The sequence below is a fragment of the Tamandua tetradactyla genome, chromosome 4 (genome assembly GCF_023851605.1).
Source record: "Tamandua tetradactyla isolate mTamTet1 chromosome 4, mTamTet1.pri, whole genome shotgun sequence".
In the NCBI taxonomy this organism is placed as follows: domain Eukaryota; kingdom Metazoa; phylum Chordata; class Mammalia; order Pilosa; family Myrmecophagidae; genus Tamandua; species Tamandua tetradactyla.
Window position 1 is genome coordinate 22,984,035 of NC_135330.1, and position 20,777 is coordinate 23,004,811.

At 34.2% G+C, this 20,777-nt stretch overlaps 1 protein-coding gene and 1 pseudogene across 2 annotated transcripts in view; one reads left to right on the top strand and one right to left on the bottom strand.

Annotated features, from left to right (window-relative positions):
- NME7 (NME/NM23 family member 7) overlaps positions 1 to 20,777 on the bottom strand; it is a 331,620-nt gene that overhangs the window by 187,103 nt on the left and 123,740 nt on the right. For both annotated transcript variants that reach the window (XM_077156907.1, XM_077156908.1), the window contains exons 6-7: positions 18,761 to 18,968; positions 12,312 to 12,417 (exon numbers count right to left, since the gene is read on the bottom strand). In XM_077156907.1, coding sequence (XP_077013022.1) covers positions 12,312 to 12,417; positions 18,761 to 18,968 — 314 coding nt within the window. The remainder of the gene's footprint in view (positions 1 to 12,311; positions 12,418 to 18,760; positions 18,969 to 20,777) is intronic.
- On the top strand, positions 1,951 to 3,134 carry LOC143680509 (Golgi SNAP receptor complex member 1 pseudogene; annotated as a pseudogene).

Here is a 20,777-nt window from a genome sequence, read left to right on the forward strand (position 1 = left end):
GGCAGAATGATTAAAAAACAGGACCCATCTATATGCTGTCTCTACTCAAAGGACACGAGACCAAGGACACAAATGGACATTTACACACCAATGTTTATAGCAGCATTATTAACAATTACCAAGAGATGGAAACAGCCAAAATGTCCATCAACAGACAGTTGGCTAACCAAACTGTGACATTTACATAAGATGGAATATTATGCAGCTGTAAGACAGAATAAAGTTATGAAGTATGTAACAACATGAATGGACCTTAAGGACATTATGCTGAGTGTGATTAGCCAGAAACAAAAGGACAAATACTGTTTGGTCTCACTGATATGAATAAACTTGGAATATTTCCTTGGTAACAGAGACCATCAGGAGATAGAAACAGGGTAAGATATTGGGTAATTGGAGCTGAAGGGATACAGATTGTGCAAAGGACTGAATATAAAAACTCAGAAATGGACAGCACAATATTACCTAACTGTAATACAATTATGTTAAAACACTGAATGAAGCTGCATATGAGAATGATAGAGGGAGGAGGGCTGGGGGCATAGATGAAATCACAAAGAAAGAAAGACAGTAAAGATTGAGATGGTGTACTCTAGGAATGCCTAGAGTGTTTAATGATAGTGACTAAATGTACAAATTTAAAAAATGTTTTTGCATGAGGAAGAACAAAAGAATGTCATTATTGCAGTGTGCTGAAAATATATGGTACTTAATATTTTAAAATTTCAACTAATGGGAGACTAAAGCAAAAAATGTTTATTTGGTACAAATCTATACTTTGACTAGTGCATCTCCTAATATAACTTATGTGGATAGTTGATTGAACACCTTAAGTACATGGAACTTTGTATAGGACATGAGACTTTGTTGGTTTGTCCAGGTGATGCCCTGATGAATCCCAGAGTGATTTGATCAGTGAGTGGAAAAGTATTTGCAAAGTTCCCTTCGGGGAATGGTGAGAACGGGGGAAAACTCAACTTCCCCAAGTTGAATTCTTGATATTCTCACAAGCAGTGTGGACAACCAAAGCTATAGGCTGAGCCCCCAGTCTTGGGGTTTGTTCATATGAAATTTAACCCCACAGGGGATAGGTCAAGCCTACTTAAAATTAAGCCTAAGAGTCCCCCCCAAGAGAACCTCTTTTGTTGCCCCGATGTGGCCTCTCTCTCCAGCCAACACAGCAAGCAGATTCACCACCCTCCCCCTGTCTACGTGGGACATGACTACCAGGGGCGTGGATCTTCCTGGCAACATGGGACAGAAATCCCAGAATGAGCTGAGATTCAGCATCAAGGGATTGAGAAAAACTCTAGAATGAGCTGAGACCCAGCATCAAGGGATTGAGAAAACCTTCTCAACCAAAAGGGGGAAGAGTGAAAGGAGACCAAGTGTCAATGGCTGAGAGATTTTAAACAGAGTCGAAAGGTTATCCTGGAGGTTATTCTTATGCATTAAGTAGATATCACCTTGTTATCCAAGATGTAATGGAGAGGCTGGAGGGAACTGCCTGAAAATGTAGAGCTGTGTTCCAGTAGCCATGTTTCTTGATGATGATTGTATAATGATATAGCTTTCACAATGTGACTGTGTGATTGTGAAAACCTTGTGTCTGATGCTCCTTTTACCTACCTTGTCACCAGATGAGAGGAACATATGGAATAAAAATAAATAATAGGGGGAACAAATGTTAAAATAGATTTAGTTTGAAATGCTAGTGATCAATGAAAGGGATCAGTAAGGGGTATTGCCTGTAAAAATTTTTTTTTCTGTTTGTTATATTTTCTGTTGTCTTTTTATTTCTTTTTCTGAATTGATGCTAATGTTCTGGGAGATGATCATGATGATGAATATGCAACTATGTGATGATATTGTGAATTGCTGAGTGTATGTGTTGGGAATGTTTGTTTCTTGTAATTTTTTTTTAATTAATAAAAAATTTAAAGTTTGACTGACGTTGGACAACAAAGATGGCGGCAGGAACCAGCAACTACTGGGAAGATCTCAGGAAACAGTCTCGACAACTGGAAAATGAACTTGACCTGAAACTAGTTTCTTTCAGTAAACTATGTACAAGTTACAGTCACAGCAGTGCCCGAGATGGAAGACGCGACAGGTATAGTTCTGACACAACACCTCTTTTAAATGGATCAAGCCAAGACAGAATGTTTGAAACAATGGCAATTGAGATTGAACAGCTTTTGGCAAGGCTTACAGGAGTAAATGATAAAATGGCAGAATATACCAGCAGTGCAGGTGTCCCCTCCTTGAATGCAGCACTGATGCATACATTACAGCGACATAGAGACATATTGCAGGATTATACACATGAATTCCATAAAACCAAAGCAAACTTTATGGCCATACGGGAAAGGGAGAATCTCATGGGATCAGTACGAAAGGATATTGAGTCATATAAAAGTGGGTCTGGAGTAAACAATAGAAGAACTGAACTATTTTTGAAAGAGCATTACCACCTTCGAAACTCAGATCGTCTGATAGAGGAGACAATAAGCATTGCTATGGCAACAAAAGAAAATATTACTTCACAGAGAGGAATGTTAAAGTCAATTCAGAGCAAAACGAACACTTTGGCCAATCGTTTTCCTGCTGTGAACAGCCTGATACAGTGGATCAACCTTAGGAAGCGGCGAGACTCGCTCATCCTGGGTGGTGTTATCGGTATCTGTACTATCCTATTGCTGCTCTATGCCTTCCATTGACAGAACATCTCCAAGAACTCTAGACAACCACCACTTTCACACCCTGATCTGGAATAAGGAATAGAAGGAGGAAGTTGATTGTCCTGGTAATTAAGCCTGACCAGCAAGAGTAATTCAAGGCTGCTCATGATGGAGTTTGAGACATGGTCAAGCTGAGCTGAAGCCACAGTTTTTCTGTGCTATCTTTTCTAACACACATTTCACGGTTTTGTTTTGTTTTGTTTTAAGGTTTCAGTTGTTTTTGTCTCCCTAGGAGGTAAATATACCAGTCAAGCACAGAGATTCTGTGCTTCAGAGATAGTGTTGAAGCCTGATGATATGCCAGGTCTTACAGCTAGACTTTCCAGAAAACCAGGTTTCTCTGTCTCCAAAGGTTGTTTTTCTTTCAGCCACCAGATTGAATAAAAATAGCTCTTGTCCTTTTATTTTCCGCTCGAAACAAGAAATGACAAGAAATCACAAATCAATTCTTGATAATCTGTGCTGTAGGTTTATACTCTATGTCCCCAACTCTTTTGGTATTCAAGAAAAATTTTTCACAGATTCTTTGAGATGCTGACAGGTCAGCTTCAGCACGGCTAAGGTAGTATGTAGACAGCAGACAAACACTGCAGTAAAACGCTTTTCTATTTCTTTTTATTGTGTGCACACTGGAGTTAACTATATGGCTGGAAAAACATTAAGAATGATTTTTTAAAGGAAGCAGTCATTTTGATTTTTTTATTTTTTCTACTGGATTAATATATGCTACTTCAAGAAAATGAGATACCAGTTCTACCATGTCTAAAGAAACTACTAGTCAATGTCTGTCAGTGTCCCCAAACTATTCCTCATCCAATCTGGATTAACACTGATGCTGAGTGAGGAGACTGCTCAGTTTTCAGAGATCTATTCAACAAGCCACATGTATAAAGACATTGAGGGGCTGCCATCCAAATAATTCCATTTATAAATGCTCCACAACTAATGAGCAAAAGTTTGAGAACTACTGCCTAATGTACTAAGAATTCTGTGTTCTGTGATAACCTATTCATTCCAAACCTGTTAAGTTTTCCAAACATCCAGAGAATGGTTTCACTGTTGAAGTAACCTGTAACAGAATCTGTTTTCCATCTGCACCTATCTTCTATTCCCATCCCTGGACAGTGACAAAATTTTAAGCCAGCCAGCAGAATTCCTTCCAAGTTTAACCATTTTCTTAATTTCTGTGAATTCATTATCTGTCTTGTCTAACTAAACTACCACAAACAGTTTGAAGACTTCCAACATCTACACTTCTCGTCAAGGAAGAAGACTGTTCTTCACCATCGGGACTTACTATGGTATTTAGGTTTCCAGCTGCTACAGGGAATAAAAGGATGTTTGCATGTAGTTCTTAACTACATCATGCTGTGTAGATGCTGTTGTTCAGATGAACTTGATATACAGGCTGATGGTTAGACTGAGACCCAGTGTGATACAGAGACTGCAGAGGTGTTTCATTCTAATGTCAAAATTTTATTACATTCTGGGTATGAGGGGCATTTGATATATTTTTTTTAATTATGGAGGTTTATTTTTCTAAATATGGGCTGATTGATCAACTACTTACTTGGGATACCCTTAAAAGAAAGTTAAGTTTTTTCAGTATGAACCTTAAAAGGATCAGGGAAGTAAGTTCATTTATTAAATTTTCTGTTGGGAGAACAAAACTTCTCTCCCCTGATACTTTATTATCTTTGATTTTTCAAAGGGCCTTGATCGGTGGTTGTGTCTCAGTTACAATTTATAGTACTTTGGGTTGCTATATAGTTGGCATTTATAAAATCTGAAGTATCATAAATAAAGTTATTTATTTAATTATACTGCCAGTCTTTTTTACTGGTCTGATTATTTGGTGCATTCATTAAAACTGATTATATGTGAATAAAACAAGGACACAAGCTGATCTATCTTGCTATAACTAAGCAAACAATTTTGATGGCTGATGAGCCTTTCCATTAGAGTTATATGAAGTGATAGAATTTTGTTGGTTATTTTCTTTATGAAACTAAAGAAACCAGTTCTTCCAAGGAAGTTGAAAAGGCTTGGTATAGATGTTAGTGTCAGGTAGTTCTGACAAACCTCCCAGTGCTGTAGCCCACAATGAGATGTCCCAGGGCCAAATGTTAATGAACAGTGCTCTTCCTTCTTGGGGCATTTGCAGAAAGAAAGCCCAAAGCAAGAGAGCTGGGGTGTGCCATTTACAGGAAGAGGCTCAATCTGTCACCCATGATAGCTGATTTGAACTCTCCTTCAGTTTCATGGCTTTTGAATTCTTTTTAATTAACCATTTTATATTTCTCCCCTTTTTGCTGTCTTCCTTACAGGCCAGTTGCTAGGCTCAGGAGCCAATAGTAAATTACTTGCTTATACAGTCAGAACCAGGAAAACAGAAGGAATTTTCTACTCCTGGTCCCAACTAAATATTGCCTCTTAAGAAAATTATTCTCCCTCGGTGATTGTCTTATACAGTGAATCTTTCCTTTGTGGACCTTTTTAGTAACCACTCAAAACTTTCCATCTCACTAATATGAAAAACCATGGCAACAAAAAGGACAAAGTTCCACAAGATATATTTCTGAGATATTGTCTTATGTGTACTGATGACCTTGCCTTAGTAAAGTTAATAAATTTGTTTGTCAAATGCAAGCGCAGATATCCAGGTGCTATAGTTCATCCATCTTGGCAATCTCCACATTATCATTATTATTATTATTACTATTATTATTATTATTATTATTAATGATGCTGAAGGGCTCCCACTAGTCTTCTCCCCTTTGTATCAGAATTTGCTTTTACAGAGAATGCCTCTTTCTATACTGCCCAGTACTCAGATTAGGCAGGGGAGTAAAACCCAGATAATGGAGACAGATGTTGAGAGGACAGACCATGAGGGTATGTTTTATACCTGGAACCAGATAATATTTACCTTAGTCTTGCCGACTGGATGCTGAATATATCTGATCTGAATAGAAAAAAGTGTACTTATCGAAATGAGCCTTTCGATACAAATCAATTAATGACTTTTAGCCTGTAGGAAATTGTGGCAAGTTGGACTTAAATTCCCACCATTAACTCTCTATTTCACTGTTCATCTCAACCTGATGAAAATGGCTGTAAAGAACTGGGTCAGCCTTTTTGACTTCTAATACCTGATGCTTGATCATTAGCCAGATATGATTTGAGGGAACTGATTTGAGTTTTCTAATTTGAAATATTAAGCTGTTGGGATAAATGGCCATATCGGGTGTTAACACTAAATTTTATGGCAAATGTAACTAAAGAACAAATGGGTTCCCCTACTCAGAAAATTACAGTGATGTCTTCCAGTCTCCTTTTGGGTTAAGGTTTGTTTAGCCTGATCTCCAAAAAGATGCAGCTTTTCATCATGGTTTTTTATAAACTAATCTTGTTATTTCTTTATAGACCTACATATCCACAGGGGAAAAGAAATTGAGAAAAGAACAATTGAATTTTAAGGATATGAATATAAAGAATAGGAAGTGAACATAAAACTGAGCCATGTTCTGAGGGATTTTTCTCATTTTCTTTATACTTATAATCTCACTTTAGTATCAAAGTATTTGCATACATTTCCATCCATTTAACTCTTAGGGAGGAAAATCAATTCCAATCACACGTTACCATGACAGAGATGATGGAGGATCTTTCCTCATGAAAAATGCCAATTCCGATTTTTAAAAATTTTTCTTTTCCAAATGCACTTTCTAATTTTTTACTTTTAAAATAGCTTCTTGGAACCAATTTTATTGTATTTGTACTTAATTTTTGTTCTCATCTAATGTGCATTTTCTGACTGTATAGAACAAGATTTGTTAATAATTTAATAATAAATTAGAAATCTAAATGAAAAAAAAATTTTAAAATAAATAAATAAAATAAAAACCACTGAATTATATACTTTGAATAGGTGTGATGTATGTGAATTATATCTCAATAAAGGTATAACAAAAAAATAAAAAATAAAAAAAATAAATGCTAAGCTTTATGTGTTCAAACTCAAGGCCTTACATGTAGTTCAATGTACTTGGTACATCCATTATAAATTCCATCCAACAGTTTACTCTTTCAGATAGAGTATAAAACAATCAAACTCTAAAATTGTGACATGATAAGCAAAACTGGGTCATGCCAAGAATTGTTGTTGAAACTGAGATTTACAATGTTTAAGTCCAGTTTTTTAAAATTTATTTTATTTATTAAACATACCAACATATAAACACAAACATTCTTATCATATGATCATTCCATCCTACATTTATAACCAGTAATTCACAATATCATCACATAGTTGTATATTCATTATCATAATCATTCCTTAGAACATCTGTATCAATTCAGAAAAAGAAAAAGAAAAACAGAAAATAACTCATACATACCATACCCCTTACCTCTCCCTTTCATTGATCACTAGCATTTCAATCTACTAAATTTATTTTAATATTTGTTCCCCCTATTATTTATTTATTTTTAATCCATATGTTTTACTCATCTATCCACACCGTAGATAAAAGCAGCACCAGACACAAGGTTTTCGCAATCACACAGTCACATTGCGAAAGCTCTATCATTATACAATCATCTTCAAGAAACATGGCTACTGGAACACAGCTGTACATTTTCAGGCATTCCCTCCAGCCTCTCCAATACACCTTAACTAAAAAGGTGATATCTATTTAATGCATAAGAATAATTTCCAAGTAAATCCAGTTTTTATACTAAAAAATTTCATACCTCTTCTGCTGTATCCTAGAAGTTGAATTACTTGAAGGAAATCTAATACAAAAAAACTGGGATCATAACCAATTCCATCATCCCAAATCCACAAGGTGGGATGTGTATTCTAGGGCTCTTGGCCTACCCAGTACCAAAACAAATATTCACGGTGGAAATTAAAACTCGTAAGAGTCTCCAAATAAAATAAACCCAATTAAAACAAAATGAGGAACTTGATAAATATGACCTTGCTGCTACCAGTTCTGTTTCAATGAGCATATCAGAGTAAATTCCGATTTAAATTTGTAAATTGGCTAATCGTCTAATAATAATTTTTCCTAATTAAATAAATATAAGATCATACCAAAATTGTCTGTTTTTAAAATAAAATCTAAAGTTGATTTGAAACATTTTCCATGGAAATATAATTAAATTTCTACAGCTAAAACACAACATTGAAATACAGAATATAATTTTCCTTAAATGAGTATTTTCAACAGTTTCACAGTATAGAATATCTGTATTTAAAGTAAAAGAGGGAAATTTTAAATCATCATGTCTCATTTTACTGTTGAAGAAACTAAGTTGCAGAGGGCTTATGTCAATATGAATAGCACTGTAAAACCATGTAAATCTATGACAAGAAAGAAAAATTTCTAACAAAACTTCATTCTAACACCTAAATAGCTTAAATGGTTTTTTCATTACAAAAAAGCAAAATCAGCTCTTTCTGATTTGGCTACCAAAACCTCCCGTCCAGTGCCAATGGCAATAGGTAATAAAAAATAGATAGAAGTAACAATCCTATCTAATGAATTAAAATTGTACCCAGACTACAGCTGGAGAAAATACAGTATTCTATTCCTTAAACAATGACATGTTTCTTTTGCTTCTGTGAATGATGTTGGATTTTTTTAGCATTGTAGATTAAGGAGCTGTTCAACTTTTTTGAAGAATTAAAAGATAATGATATAATAATAATAATAATAATCGCAACAGTAATGTTTAACAGTTATATAGTATTTATATATGTATTATCCTAAGTACTTTATATATACCAATGTATTTAATCCTTACAGCTACCCAGTGAAAAAGATACATTATTATTCTTATTGTACAGATGAGGAAACTAGGTTCAAGGAAATTAAGTAATTTACCCAATACCCATTGTTAGTTAAGTGGCAGAATCAGAATTCAAAGCTAGGCAGTCAGATTAAAAGAAATTAATTTCATTGATGGATTTAACTAGTTGAACTACATACAAATAATATTGAGAACAACAAAATAAACATATATTATAATTTTAATTATGTGATTAAAAATGAAAAAGAACACAAAGAGCATGGAACTTGTTTCCTTTTAAAGCCTGAATCCCCAAAATGACAAAACATATTCCAATCTGAAAATTCCCTAAATACACCTTAGTATTTTTCCCAATCATCTATTTCCCAAAGTTCTCCTTTCCTTCTACCTATCTTAGAAGTGAATGGTGAGATAACACAGAGATTAACTATAGAACTAAGAACGAATGCCCCCAATGTCCACACAACTTAACTGTTTTCACCATGAAATTCTTGCCCATAAAGATAAGGTTATAATTCAGTAAATAACTCCATTGTTTGCCCCAAGAAATTCCCAAAAATCCATTTATCCAAAATACTCAAACAACCCCCTCCTCACAATATTCCCTCAACTGGGCAAACCACTCACTTATCAGATAACTGTGTACTTACAAGATTTGGTTAACACCATTCCCTCACTCTTTTCACTAATCACAAACTAGTTATCATGAACTTTGCTCAATTTCCAATTAGATTAGTGCATTGAAAGTCCCACTCAGTAAACTGAGTTTTTTGATCCAGAAGCTATTCTGACCATCTTTTGGGGAATCTGCTGTGGACAGAAAGGAATTACTTTATTACATTTCAGCTGCTCGCCTATCACCAATTCCTTTTTTTTACTCTTCTTTCATACTTCCACCAGACCACAGATGAGATTAAATAGACTGGAAATGGGTTATTTATAAAAAAGGATAAATAAAGCCCAGCAACTGAAGGAGGGCAGAGTGAATCTAAGTAACAAATTCAATATGAAATTTCAAAATACATTTCATTAGAGTCACTCTAAGCCGTATTAACTAACTAATTAACTAACTTAATTAGCTCTAAACTGAATTGGGTTAATTATTCAACATTTCAAAATGGTCGTAAAGTGTCCCTTAAATCAGGTTTAGAAAGAAAAGGATGAATAAATAAATAAATAAAGCCTTAAAATACCAAAGTTTAAAGTATTTTGCCATCTGATCAGATTTTACTAAAATTACTTTTATGGTAACCAATGCATGTAACTGTTATGCATCAAATATGAATATATAAAATATAGTTAATCTTTAAAGAATTGCTCTTACTGAAAATGATTTACAGTTCAATATTTTATTTATTTATTTATTCTTTTGCATGGGTGGGCACCGGGAATCGAACCCAGGCCTCTGGCATGGCAGGCGAGAACTCTGCCTTCTGTGCGACCATGGCCCACCATTGAAAATGTTTTAAATCAATATAAATATACAAATTACATATAACAATGTCAGTAATGTTGATGTCATCTTTCATTTGTATGCATTATCATTTTAATTATGTTAACAGTTTATATTTGTGTAAACTTTAAGATATAAAACTAGTATTTATTCTAATTCCATTTTATTTCATTTTCTTTCCATTCACATATTTTACATTAGAAAAGATGAACACTGATGAAGAAAAGCTTGTTTTAATTTGGGGGCTTTAAATAAAAAGAATTCTTATGGCAAATTTAACTTGTCTTATCACATTCAAATATGGGGGGGAGGGGGGAGTGTTTGGATCCATCCACAGATAAGAAAAATAAGTACAACACAAACTTCTACTTTTTTTATCGCCTATTTCAAATATCATTTTCACTTGACATGGCCATGAAAATGTTACTAACCATATGACATTTTTTTGTCATTGCTCTTTTGTTTTATGTTAGGGTAATATAGTGCAGAGGAAAGAACACAGAGCTTTAAAAAACAACAGGGTTTGTATCTTGGATTCTCTACCCTAAGTTGGGGAAATAATTTCATGGATGCTCAGCTTGCTTATCTAGAAAAATGAGAAATCACCTACTTCACATGATTGCTGTGAAGACTGGAGGAGATAATGGCTGAGGTACCAGGTAATTACCTGGCACATAGTGGTGGTTTCTCCATGTATGTCTGTTACTCAGCAGGCATGTTAATTCCCTATAATTATGTTCCTAAGGATCAATAAGGTATTAAAGTACTTTGAATAATTAAAGAAGTATTAATTATACAAGAGATTAAGGTTCAAATCCTTTCAACCACTAATTCTACTCCTAGCAAACTAGCCAGAGGAAATGATTAGTGGCATCATCAAATATTTATGTACAAAGATACTATCCAGTTTAAATTTTAATATCAAAAAGCTGGAAACAACGTAAGTCTCCAAATGTTATGCTACATCTATATGATTGCAAGGTGTGCAAATATTAAAATATTCATGAAGACTTAAGGACATCAAAATGCTCGCAAAAAATGAACATAAATAACAGTCTCTAGAGCTACATCTCAACCATGTTAACAATTGCATAAATGTATGTCAGTGGCACACACACATGCACAAATACAGAAGAAAAGGATTTGGAGGAAATGCATCCAACTGTTAATGATTATTGCTGGATGATGGGAAACAGTTGCTTTTTATTAATTACTTTTAAAAGTTTTTTTTTTTAATTTTCCAAATTTTCTACTGAAAACCTGAATTGGTTATATACTTAGAAAACATAAAATTTAAAAATAAATCCATTCAGGAATGAAATCTTATTGTTTTGTTTGTTTGTTGTTAATTTTTTAATTAATAAAAAAATAATAAAATAAATCCATTCAATTATATTTATTATTTAGTATATTCTAGTTTTTAAGGGTGCTTTTAAAAATTACATCCCATCTCATTTCCAAAAAGAATATGGATAGTTGACAAAAATACATATAACAGACTAAAATAAATATGTGAAGAAATTAAAATGATGGAAAATAAAGAAAAAACTTGCAAACTCTCAGTACGTATGCATTAGTCAAAAACTTTTTCAGATACTGAGAACTAAAGGAAATTTCTCCCACTTTCTCAGGAAAGGTATAGTACAGATGTGGTAGGCAGTTTTTTAAACTGTACATAATAAAAGCTATTTAAGGGCGGGCCGCGGTGGCTCAGCGGGCAAGAGTGCTTGCCTGCCATGCCGGAGGACCCCGGTTCGATTCCCGGCCCCAGCCCATGTAAAAAACAAAAAACAAACAAACAAAATATAATAAAAAATAAGAAAATGTTTAAAGATGTTTCCCTTTCTTCCTCCCTTCCTTCCTTCCATCCTTCCTTCCTTCTCTGTCTTTAAAAAAAAAAAAAAAAAAAAAAAAAAAGCTATTTAAGCAAATTAATTGAATCACCGTTATGCAATCAAAGGACACGAGGTAAATTAAGAGTCAAGGAATCAAGACCAGCCACAAAATAAGATAAGCATTGATCAGCAACCCAAGGGACAATTTCTAAAAACCCAAGCAGCATCTTCTAAAAATGCACAGATATAAAGATAGGGACAGAAAAATATAGATTTAGACAGATTTTTCCTCATATTTTGTCAACTTTATTCATGTGCCTTCAAAGAAAAAAGAAATGGAAATATTAAAATTATAATTTCTACACGTAAAATACATCAAGAAAATAAACATTAATAAAATAAGCTATCATAGTAGCAAAACATGTTGACTAGCCAATATATTATATTCAACATGATACTTACCTTCACTGACAGCATGGGGCTTAATAATGCAACAGGTACAATTGGTAAATTTAGCAGTGTTTGCTGGACCGCACCCTCCATTCGAAGGGAAGAACAACTCCATTTCCTAAAGACAGAGAAAAATGACTTTGGCATATGTGATCTCTTATCATGAACTCCCAGGATAAATCTGTTAGGAAAGAAAGAACTATTCAATTAATTTTAAGGCCTCATAATATAAATTCTTTGCTTTGAATTTTCTAAAAATCTTATTTTTACAAAGTTAACTGCACCCTGTTTCAAACTTATAATCAGAACATATAAAGGAATGCTAAAGCAATGAGAATATGTACCATTCTATTCTAGGATTAAAACTGATAATGTCTTAACATGTTTGGAATACTGGAAGTAACCGACATAAAATTCTTATTCTCCCCAAAGCATTAGTTCATGAAAACATAGATACCATTTAAAAATTTTTATTAAAATATGTAAAAGAAAATAAAAACTAGGAAATCTTTATAGAAACAAAGATTAGTATTCAGGAATCTGAGAACTACAGTTAGTTAAAACTAACCTACTAGAGACTAGTATAAGATCAAATGAACTGTATATTATAGCCAGATTTAGATATTTGCTGTGTTATTTTTATGAACCATATTTCACATAGTTCATTAAAATGACAACCCAGTAATTTGAACTAGCCATAAATGGCCACACCTGCAGTTCTTTTTATTACTGAGACAGATGCTTCCTGCTTCTAAACTTTTGCTACTATTATTTCTACTATTCCTATAAAGCCTTCTGTCCCAAGCTCCAAAGAACCTTACCAATGTGTAAAGAGCCATTTCAAATGCTACCTTCTCCCAGGTGGTCTTTCCTGATGCTTTTAATCAGTATCATTGAAGTTGTGATTACTTGGGTACTTGCCCTCCACCAAATTATAAATTTGTAGAAAGGAACTAACTTGCATATCTTTGTAGGCCCCAAAGTACCTAAAGTAATGCCTGGCTCAAAGTAAACATTACTTTTTCATTGAATTTTAGAAGATAAATATCAACGGACATGTTAATGTCCTGCACTGACACACATTTTTAAAAAATACAAAGGAAACTCCCAGGATTTGCCAGGATCCAGCATCATGGGATTGAGAAAGACTTCTTGACCAAAAAGGGGAAAGAGAGCAATGAGACAAAGTTTCAGTGGTTGAAAAATTTCAAACAGAACTGGGAGGTTGGAGAGGTTGTCCTGGAGGTTTTCTTATGCATTATGTAGATATTCCTTTTTAGTTTATGGTTTATTGGAGTAGCTATAGGTGTATTGGAGTAACCTGAAAATGTTGAGCTATGTATCAATAGCCTTGATTCTTGAAGATGATTGTATAATGATATAACTTTTACAGTATGACTGTGTGATTGTGAAAATCTTGTGTCTGATGCTCCTTTTATCCAGCGTATGAACCAATGAGTTAAAAAAATATGGATAAAACAATAGGGGGATAAGGGGTAAAATAAATAGGGTAGATTGAAATATTAGTGGTCAATGAGAGAAGGAAAAGGGGTATTATATATACGAGTTTTTTATTTTCATTTTTTTTTTCCGGAGTGATGCAAATGTTCTAAAATTGATCATGGTGATAAATGCACAACTATGTGATGATATCATGAGCCACTGATTGTATACTATGGACGGACTATATGTATGTGAAGATTTGTCAACAAAAATATTTTGCAAAAAACACAGAAGAAAATGAGGAGCTATTCAGATATTAGAGTACATACTTGATCGATTCCAGTTTTGAGACATTTTAGAATGAAAGAAAAATGTTCTATACATTTAGAACATTTAGTTAGACAGCAAGTACCTCACTAACCTGTCTGTTGCCTTCATCTATAACTCTTCTTGATCAGTTAACAGCTACTACCATTTATTGTCCTCTACCAGAGGCTTTGATTACATAGTCTTACAAAACCTGTACAATACAGTTGAAAACTCAAGTATCTAGAAGGGTCTGGCAGGTATGAATGAATGAAACAGAAGGATAAAATGAATAGAATGACAAGAAGGATAAAAAATACTGCAAACTCGAAAGGGAATGCCTTTCCTGGAGGCCTCATTTCACTGCTCCCTTCTCAAGAAGTTTCCTCAAAACAGTTGTCTTTCTTCTTCTCTCTCTACTTCCTCTTTTTATGCTCTCTTAAATCAGGTTTTTATTCCATCAAAGCTGTCCATCAAAATCCCTACCATCTTCACGTTGCCAAGCCCACTGGTTAATTCCCAGTCCTCACCTTACTTGACCAATCAACACTATTTGTTCACTCCCTATATTTTGACATGTATCATCACTGACTTTCTTCCTACTTTACTGGTTGCTCCTTGGTCTCCTTTGATGGTTCTCTCCTACGTCACTGACCTCTAAGTATCAGAGAGCTCGAGGACTCAATCCCTTAGACTTACACTTGCTTTTATCTATGCTGCTCCCTTGGTGATCCTGTCTAATGGCACAGCTTTGAATGCTATCTGTTCTCTGCTGGCTCCCACATTTTCATCTCTAGACCAACCTACCCTCTAAATTCCACATGCGTGTATATGCAAATGCCTCTTGGATATCCCTACTTAAAGACATTTCACAGTTAATATGTCTGAAACAGAGCTCCTAATTTCTACCCTGTCTTCCAAAAATTCTATACTTTCCATCCCCACCATGTTTTCCCCATTCTTCCAACTGCACAGGCTCCTCCAAATTTAAATGATCCTTGATCCCTCTCCCTTTCTCACTCCCCTCCACTCACCTGTCCAATCAATCAGGAAATCTATGCAAATATATCCAGAATCTCACCACCTCTAAATCCATTACCCTGGTCCATGCCACCATTAACTTTCCCCTTAGCTACTGCATTCATCTCCTAACTGAGCTACCATTCCACACCTCCCCAACAGCGAACTGATTTCTGCTTTCCTAGTCCTTAACACAGCATACAGAGTGAAACTTTTAAAAACCTTAAATTATGTCACTCTTCTATACAGACCCCTCCAATGGCCTCCCATCTCAGTAAGGATGGATTTTCAAATCCTAGTCACCCTAAGAAGTCTTATATGAACTGGTCTCTAGCTACCTCACTCACCTAACTTTCTAACATTTCCACTACCTATGTTTCTATTCTGGCATCACTGGCTTCCCCATAGTTCCTCAAACATAGCAAATATGTTCCCACCTCAGAATCTTTCCATGCACTGTACCCTTTCTGCTGCAAACATTCTTTCCTCCAGATATTCACATAGTATTCTATCTCATTTCCTTCAGATCTCTGTCCAAATAGAGTGTGAGGACTTCCTGAATATCCTTTATTTAACATTTCCCACCCCAGTCCTCCAGGCAGTGCCTTCCTCCGCCCTGATAATTTTTTATTCCCCTATCCTGCTTTATTTTCTGCAGAGCACGTATCACCCAACATGTTTTAAGATGGTTTACTTGTTTATAATCTGATCCCCTGCTCCACCAGAAAAAATGTAAGCTCCATGTGACCAGGGACTTTGTTTTGTTCAGTGCTTTCTCCACAGCATACAGAACAATTCCTGGCACATAGTAGCCTCTTAATATTTTGATGATTGAAATTCAGAAATTTATAGACTCTGCCTGTGTAAATAAAATGTATTTATCCACCTACATTATACAAATAGAAAAAACGAGACTCAGAAAGGTTAAGTAACAAACATCTTACAATTTCAGCAAGGGGCCAAGTAAGGATTCAAATCAGGTCATTCTGGCTCCAAAGTCCTGAACCTTTTCTATCATTTGTTTTTCAAAAGTGAAAAATAATGTTAAATTTTTCTAGCTCTAGTTTAAGCAGTTATTTGGCCAATTATTTTTGTCGCAACTTGCTTCTAATTTATTTTCTTATTCAATTTTTTTTAAATGAAAGTACTACCTTGCCATGTATCCATTTACCAGTTTACATATACTGAATGAATATTTAATATATAAAAACAGAAATTTTACTTAAATATTTCTTCTTAGTGGAAGGGAAAGATTCTATTCCATGCTTTTGCTTTTTCTTTCACCCTGTGCAGGTGGTCATGTCTGAGCCACCTATTAATCCAAGCTCACATTTCAAGAGCACTTTTACTAGGTCATTGTTATGGCAACTAATTCAAAGGCTCCACATAACAAATACAAGGTCACACACAAAAAATTCCATATTCCTTTGTGATTTGAGTTGCTAAAACATTTTGCATAGACCTCCTCTCCTTCCAATATTCCCCACTATTACTGTTGGCTTTTTCTATTTTCTTAAATTGCCTAGCAAGAAAGGATAAAAATCTGTAACTTTCCCCAAAAACAAAGTTCATTTTGTTTATCAGTTTGATAAGCTAAGACTTTAACAATTATAAAGTATATAGTCCTATTGTTTCATAAATTTTCTCCCTAAGATCCTATGATAACTGCACTAAAATATTTGATCTACATTCATTCCTCTAATTATCAGACAAGGAGACTAAAAATTATATCAAGAAAGAAGTCTAAACTAAGGATAGGTGAAGGAAGAAAATCCAGTAATATGATATAGATCATGGTCTGCTAGATAGGATAGAAACAAGGAAAGTCTGCTACCACAGAATTAAAATAAGGTGGAACATTTCAAAAAAAGAGAAAGTATTCAAACTTGCCAAAAATAGCAAATAAGAAATGAACATTTTTCCTTGTATTTTACAATTAAGGAGACATTGGTTTTTATTTTAGCCAAAACCATTTCACTCAAATTATGAGGATGAAGCCAAATTGTAGTGACTGCTCACGAATAAAGGTAGCTGAGGAAGAAAAAAATAGTGAGTATCACACTTTTTAGATAAGAAGGAAAGAAAGATTAGACAGGAACTCATGGGAATTCAAGGTGAACAGGAAGCTTTTTGGAGCTGCTTATCTACTATGTGATATTTTTCAATTTTTGTTAACACCTATAGTCCTTGCTTCCTCATGTATTCTGTATTTCCAGCCATAATATTCCTCCTTGAGTCCTAGTCAGCTAACATAAGGTCCACAACATTTACTCTTCTCAAGATAAGGGACAAGAAAAACATAACGTATATATTTTATCTAAATTTATATACATATACTTCTCCCATTGCTACCACCTTGGTCCAAGCCATCATCTCCCTGGATTATTGCAATAGCCTCTTAACGGGGCTCCCTGGTACTACTCTTGCCCTCAATGTCTATTCTCACTGTAGCAGCAAGAATGATCTTTTTAAATGGCAAGATAAACATGTCAGTCCTCTTCTTAAAACCCTGCAGCGGCTCTCCATTTTCCTTAAAAAAAAAAAAAAGGCTCAAAGTTCCACCATGGCCTCCAAGACCCTACGGTCTTTCCCTTGATTACTTCTGTGACCTCATCACTCCCTCCCTCACTTATTTTCATCCAACCACACTGTCCTCTTCACTGTTAATTGCATATGACAGGCAGAATACACTATTCAAGAAAAAGCAAGATGTCAGTTTATGGGTTACAGTGAGGGAGGGAGAGAGTAACAGGAGATAAAACTGGAGAGGCTGATAGGGGTCAGATCAGGTAGAGCACTAGAGACTAAAATAAAGGCTTTAGATTTTATTTCATAAGAGACAGAAATTCATTGAAGCATTTTTGGTAGATGAATGCTAATCTGATTTGTTTTAAATCTGGGAAGAGTGATCTTTACTTGGGGAGAATAAAATTTTCATAAAAGAAGTTATCGGGAAGAAGGGGAAAGAAATGTCAGGAAGCTGTTGCAGGAGTCCAGGAAAATTAGAGCGGAAATTTAGACCAATATGGTCAGATTCAGGGTCTATTTTGAAAGCAGAGATGAAAGGACTTGCTGATGGACTGGATTGTTAGTTTCAAGAAAAGGAAAATAAAGTATTATAAAACTGTCAAAGATTATTTTGTTCAAAAATGACCAGACTAATAACCATCTAAACTTGCCCTTCATTAATTCAACATCAGTATAAACCCATTATAATCCTTTTAAAATATGAACTTAAAATAAGAACTAATTGTAGGGAACTTTTTAAATAAATGTAAATTATAAAGAAAAATAAAAAGATGGTAAGCTTGAAATTAGTATTTGTTTTGAGTCAAAGAAAGAATATATAAACACAATCATTCGTTTAAAATATTTATTATGCATAAACTGATATCCTACATGAATTCAATAATTCAAACACTTTTGATCAATTTAAGCCTTTGGAACAGGAAATATGACAAATATTTTAACTGGAGAAAACTTATTTTGACCATATGCCCCTGCCCCGACCAAGGCAAACGTACACAAAGATATATTATTGAAACACTGTTTAATACTAGGTAAAAGGTCAAAGATTTTTTTACTATTAGATTCTAAGTCTAACCTAAGTCACCAGTGACAGAAATGCTTCACTTTGACATAAACACTTAACAAATGCAAAACAGATTTAAAATATTTTAAAAACACCTTACTCTGGCAGCAGTAGCAAAAGAATCAGGACCATGAGCTGCATTTCTTATGCCATCTGTTCCAAACAGGGCTCTAATGCTTCCAGGAGCATCTGTACGTGCCACCCCAGAGTTTGCAGGTCCAAGCAATCTTTTCCATTCACATATAGCATCGTCTCGTAAAATCTCCATGGCAATAATAGGACCACTTGTAATAAACTGGATCAGCTCACTACAAAACAAGTAAAAGATTACTTTTTTCATTATTCTTGTTTTCATTACTTGTTTCATTATTCTGTCAACCTAGACATCTCTCCTAACAAGAAAAATATATGAAATTTTGGATATTTCAACACAGATTTCAATATTATGATCCCAGAACTATTGGGCATAGTAAATTGTACATGGAGAGGGAAAAACTTTTATAAATTCAGTACCCTGTAATGGCCCAACTCATTTCTAATCACTAATATCAAATTACTGTTAGCAGAAAAATCTCTGGGCTGTAATATAATATTTCATTGAATTGAGATATATATTATTGATCTGTGCTTTTCCTGTTGCTGTGAAAAATGCAAAAAGGTCTTTCTATTTTCATGTGGTTTACCATTGCAATCTAATTCAGTTTCATAATGTAGAGAGTGGTTGTTTAGTAATACAGAAAAAAGAAGCCACTGGCCTTCAAGAAATATCTCTTTGTTAATGTAAAATTATTCTGGCTTAATATTCCCTTATATTAATAAAATGTTTCAATAGGTTTCTTGATTAAAAAACCATCATTGAGTCACGGTACCCCAAGGTATGAAAAATGATAGTTCATTTTATTTTTCCACTTTTCTATGTAAACAAGAAAGCAATGAAAAGTTTAAGTGACACCATCCCTTCTACATGTTAAGCAAGAGCAATATATATTTTAAAGTGAATACACGTCTCTCTCTCATCTAGACTAAGAAAGAGGAAAGGATGCTCCTGGAGAAAGGAGAATGGTATAACAGGCCCTTTCATGTCTTTCAACTCTTGCCTGATTTACACTCCCTCAACTCACGAATTTCCTTCAGTATTTTCTCTTTAAATCACTCCAATTTATTTTGAAGAATATTTTTAGTATGTACAGAGAAGTATTCATACTCTCTACCCTAGGAGACCCATACACATTCTCCTCAAACATATTCTGTGACGGTCTTAGCAGGAAAACAAACAAAGAATCATGAGATATAGGGAACCTAAATCTGGGGAACAAATCCATTAAATAAGTATTTCTTGATTACCTGCTATATATCAGAATCTATAATACAAAATAAGATCCTTCCTACAAGAAACTTATAATCTAGTGTTCTTGTAATTATAGAATTCTCAAAACACATAGTAGAATAAGCCTATAATATGAGTGTGGCATGTAATGAACCAAGGAACGGTATGCTTGGTCTTAAAAGACACTGATTCATAAAACCATTTCCAATTACTGCAGCTACATCTTTTCTTATGTCTTTCCTAATACCAGAAAACTAATTATTCACCCATTTAATAAAATCTACTGCATTCTACTTACATGTATGACATTAAAGGATTCATAATTTAATTCTATAAACAAATACAAAGACTATAAAGAAGTATAATTTCCACATATTTTCTAGAAATTTGTGATTGCGTCTTCAAACAAAACTGTATAATGTTTTAATTAAAATGATCTGTAATAATTTTCTTACAAAAAACTTTTTTTAAATCCACTATTCTGTGCAGATATCAAATGGCATCCTATTTCAACAGCTTGCCTAATGTTACACTATTCTTCATTAGAAGTGTAAACACTCTTTTGTGTGTCAAAAAAATATGAGCATGCACAATATTTTCTTAAATTTAATAACATTCCAAATATTCAGAACAAAGATTCAGTTTTCTAACATATATTAACTGCAAGAAGCAAAATATATATCAAACTATTTAGTTAAACCATTTAGTTAAAATGTAACGCATCTGGGTGCATGGGTGGTTCAGTAGTAGAATGCTTGCCTTCTATGAGGAAGACGCAGGTTCATGTCCC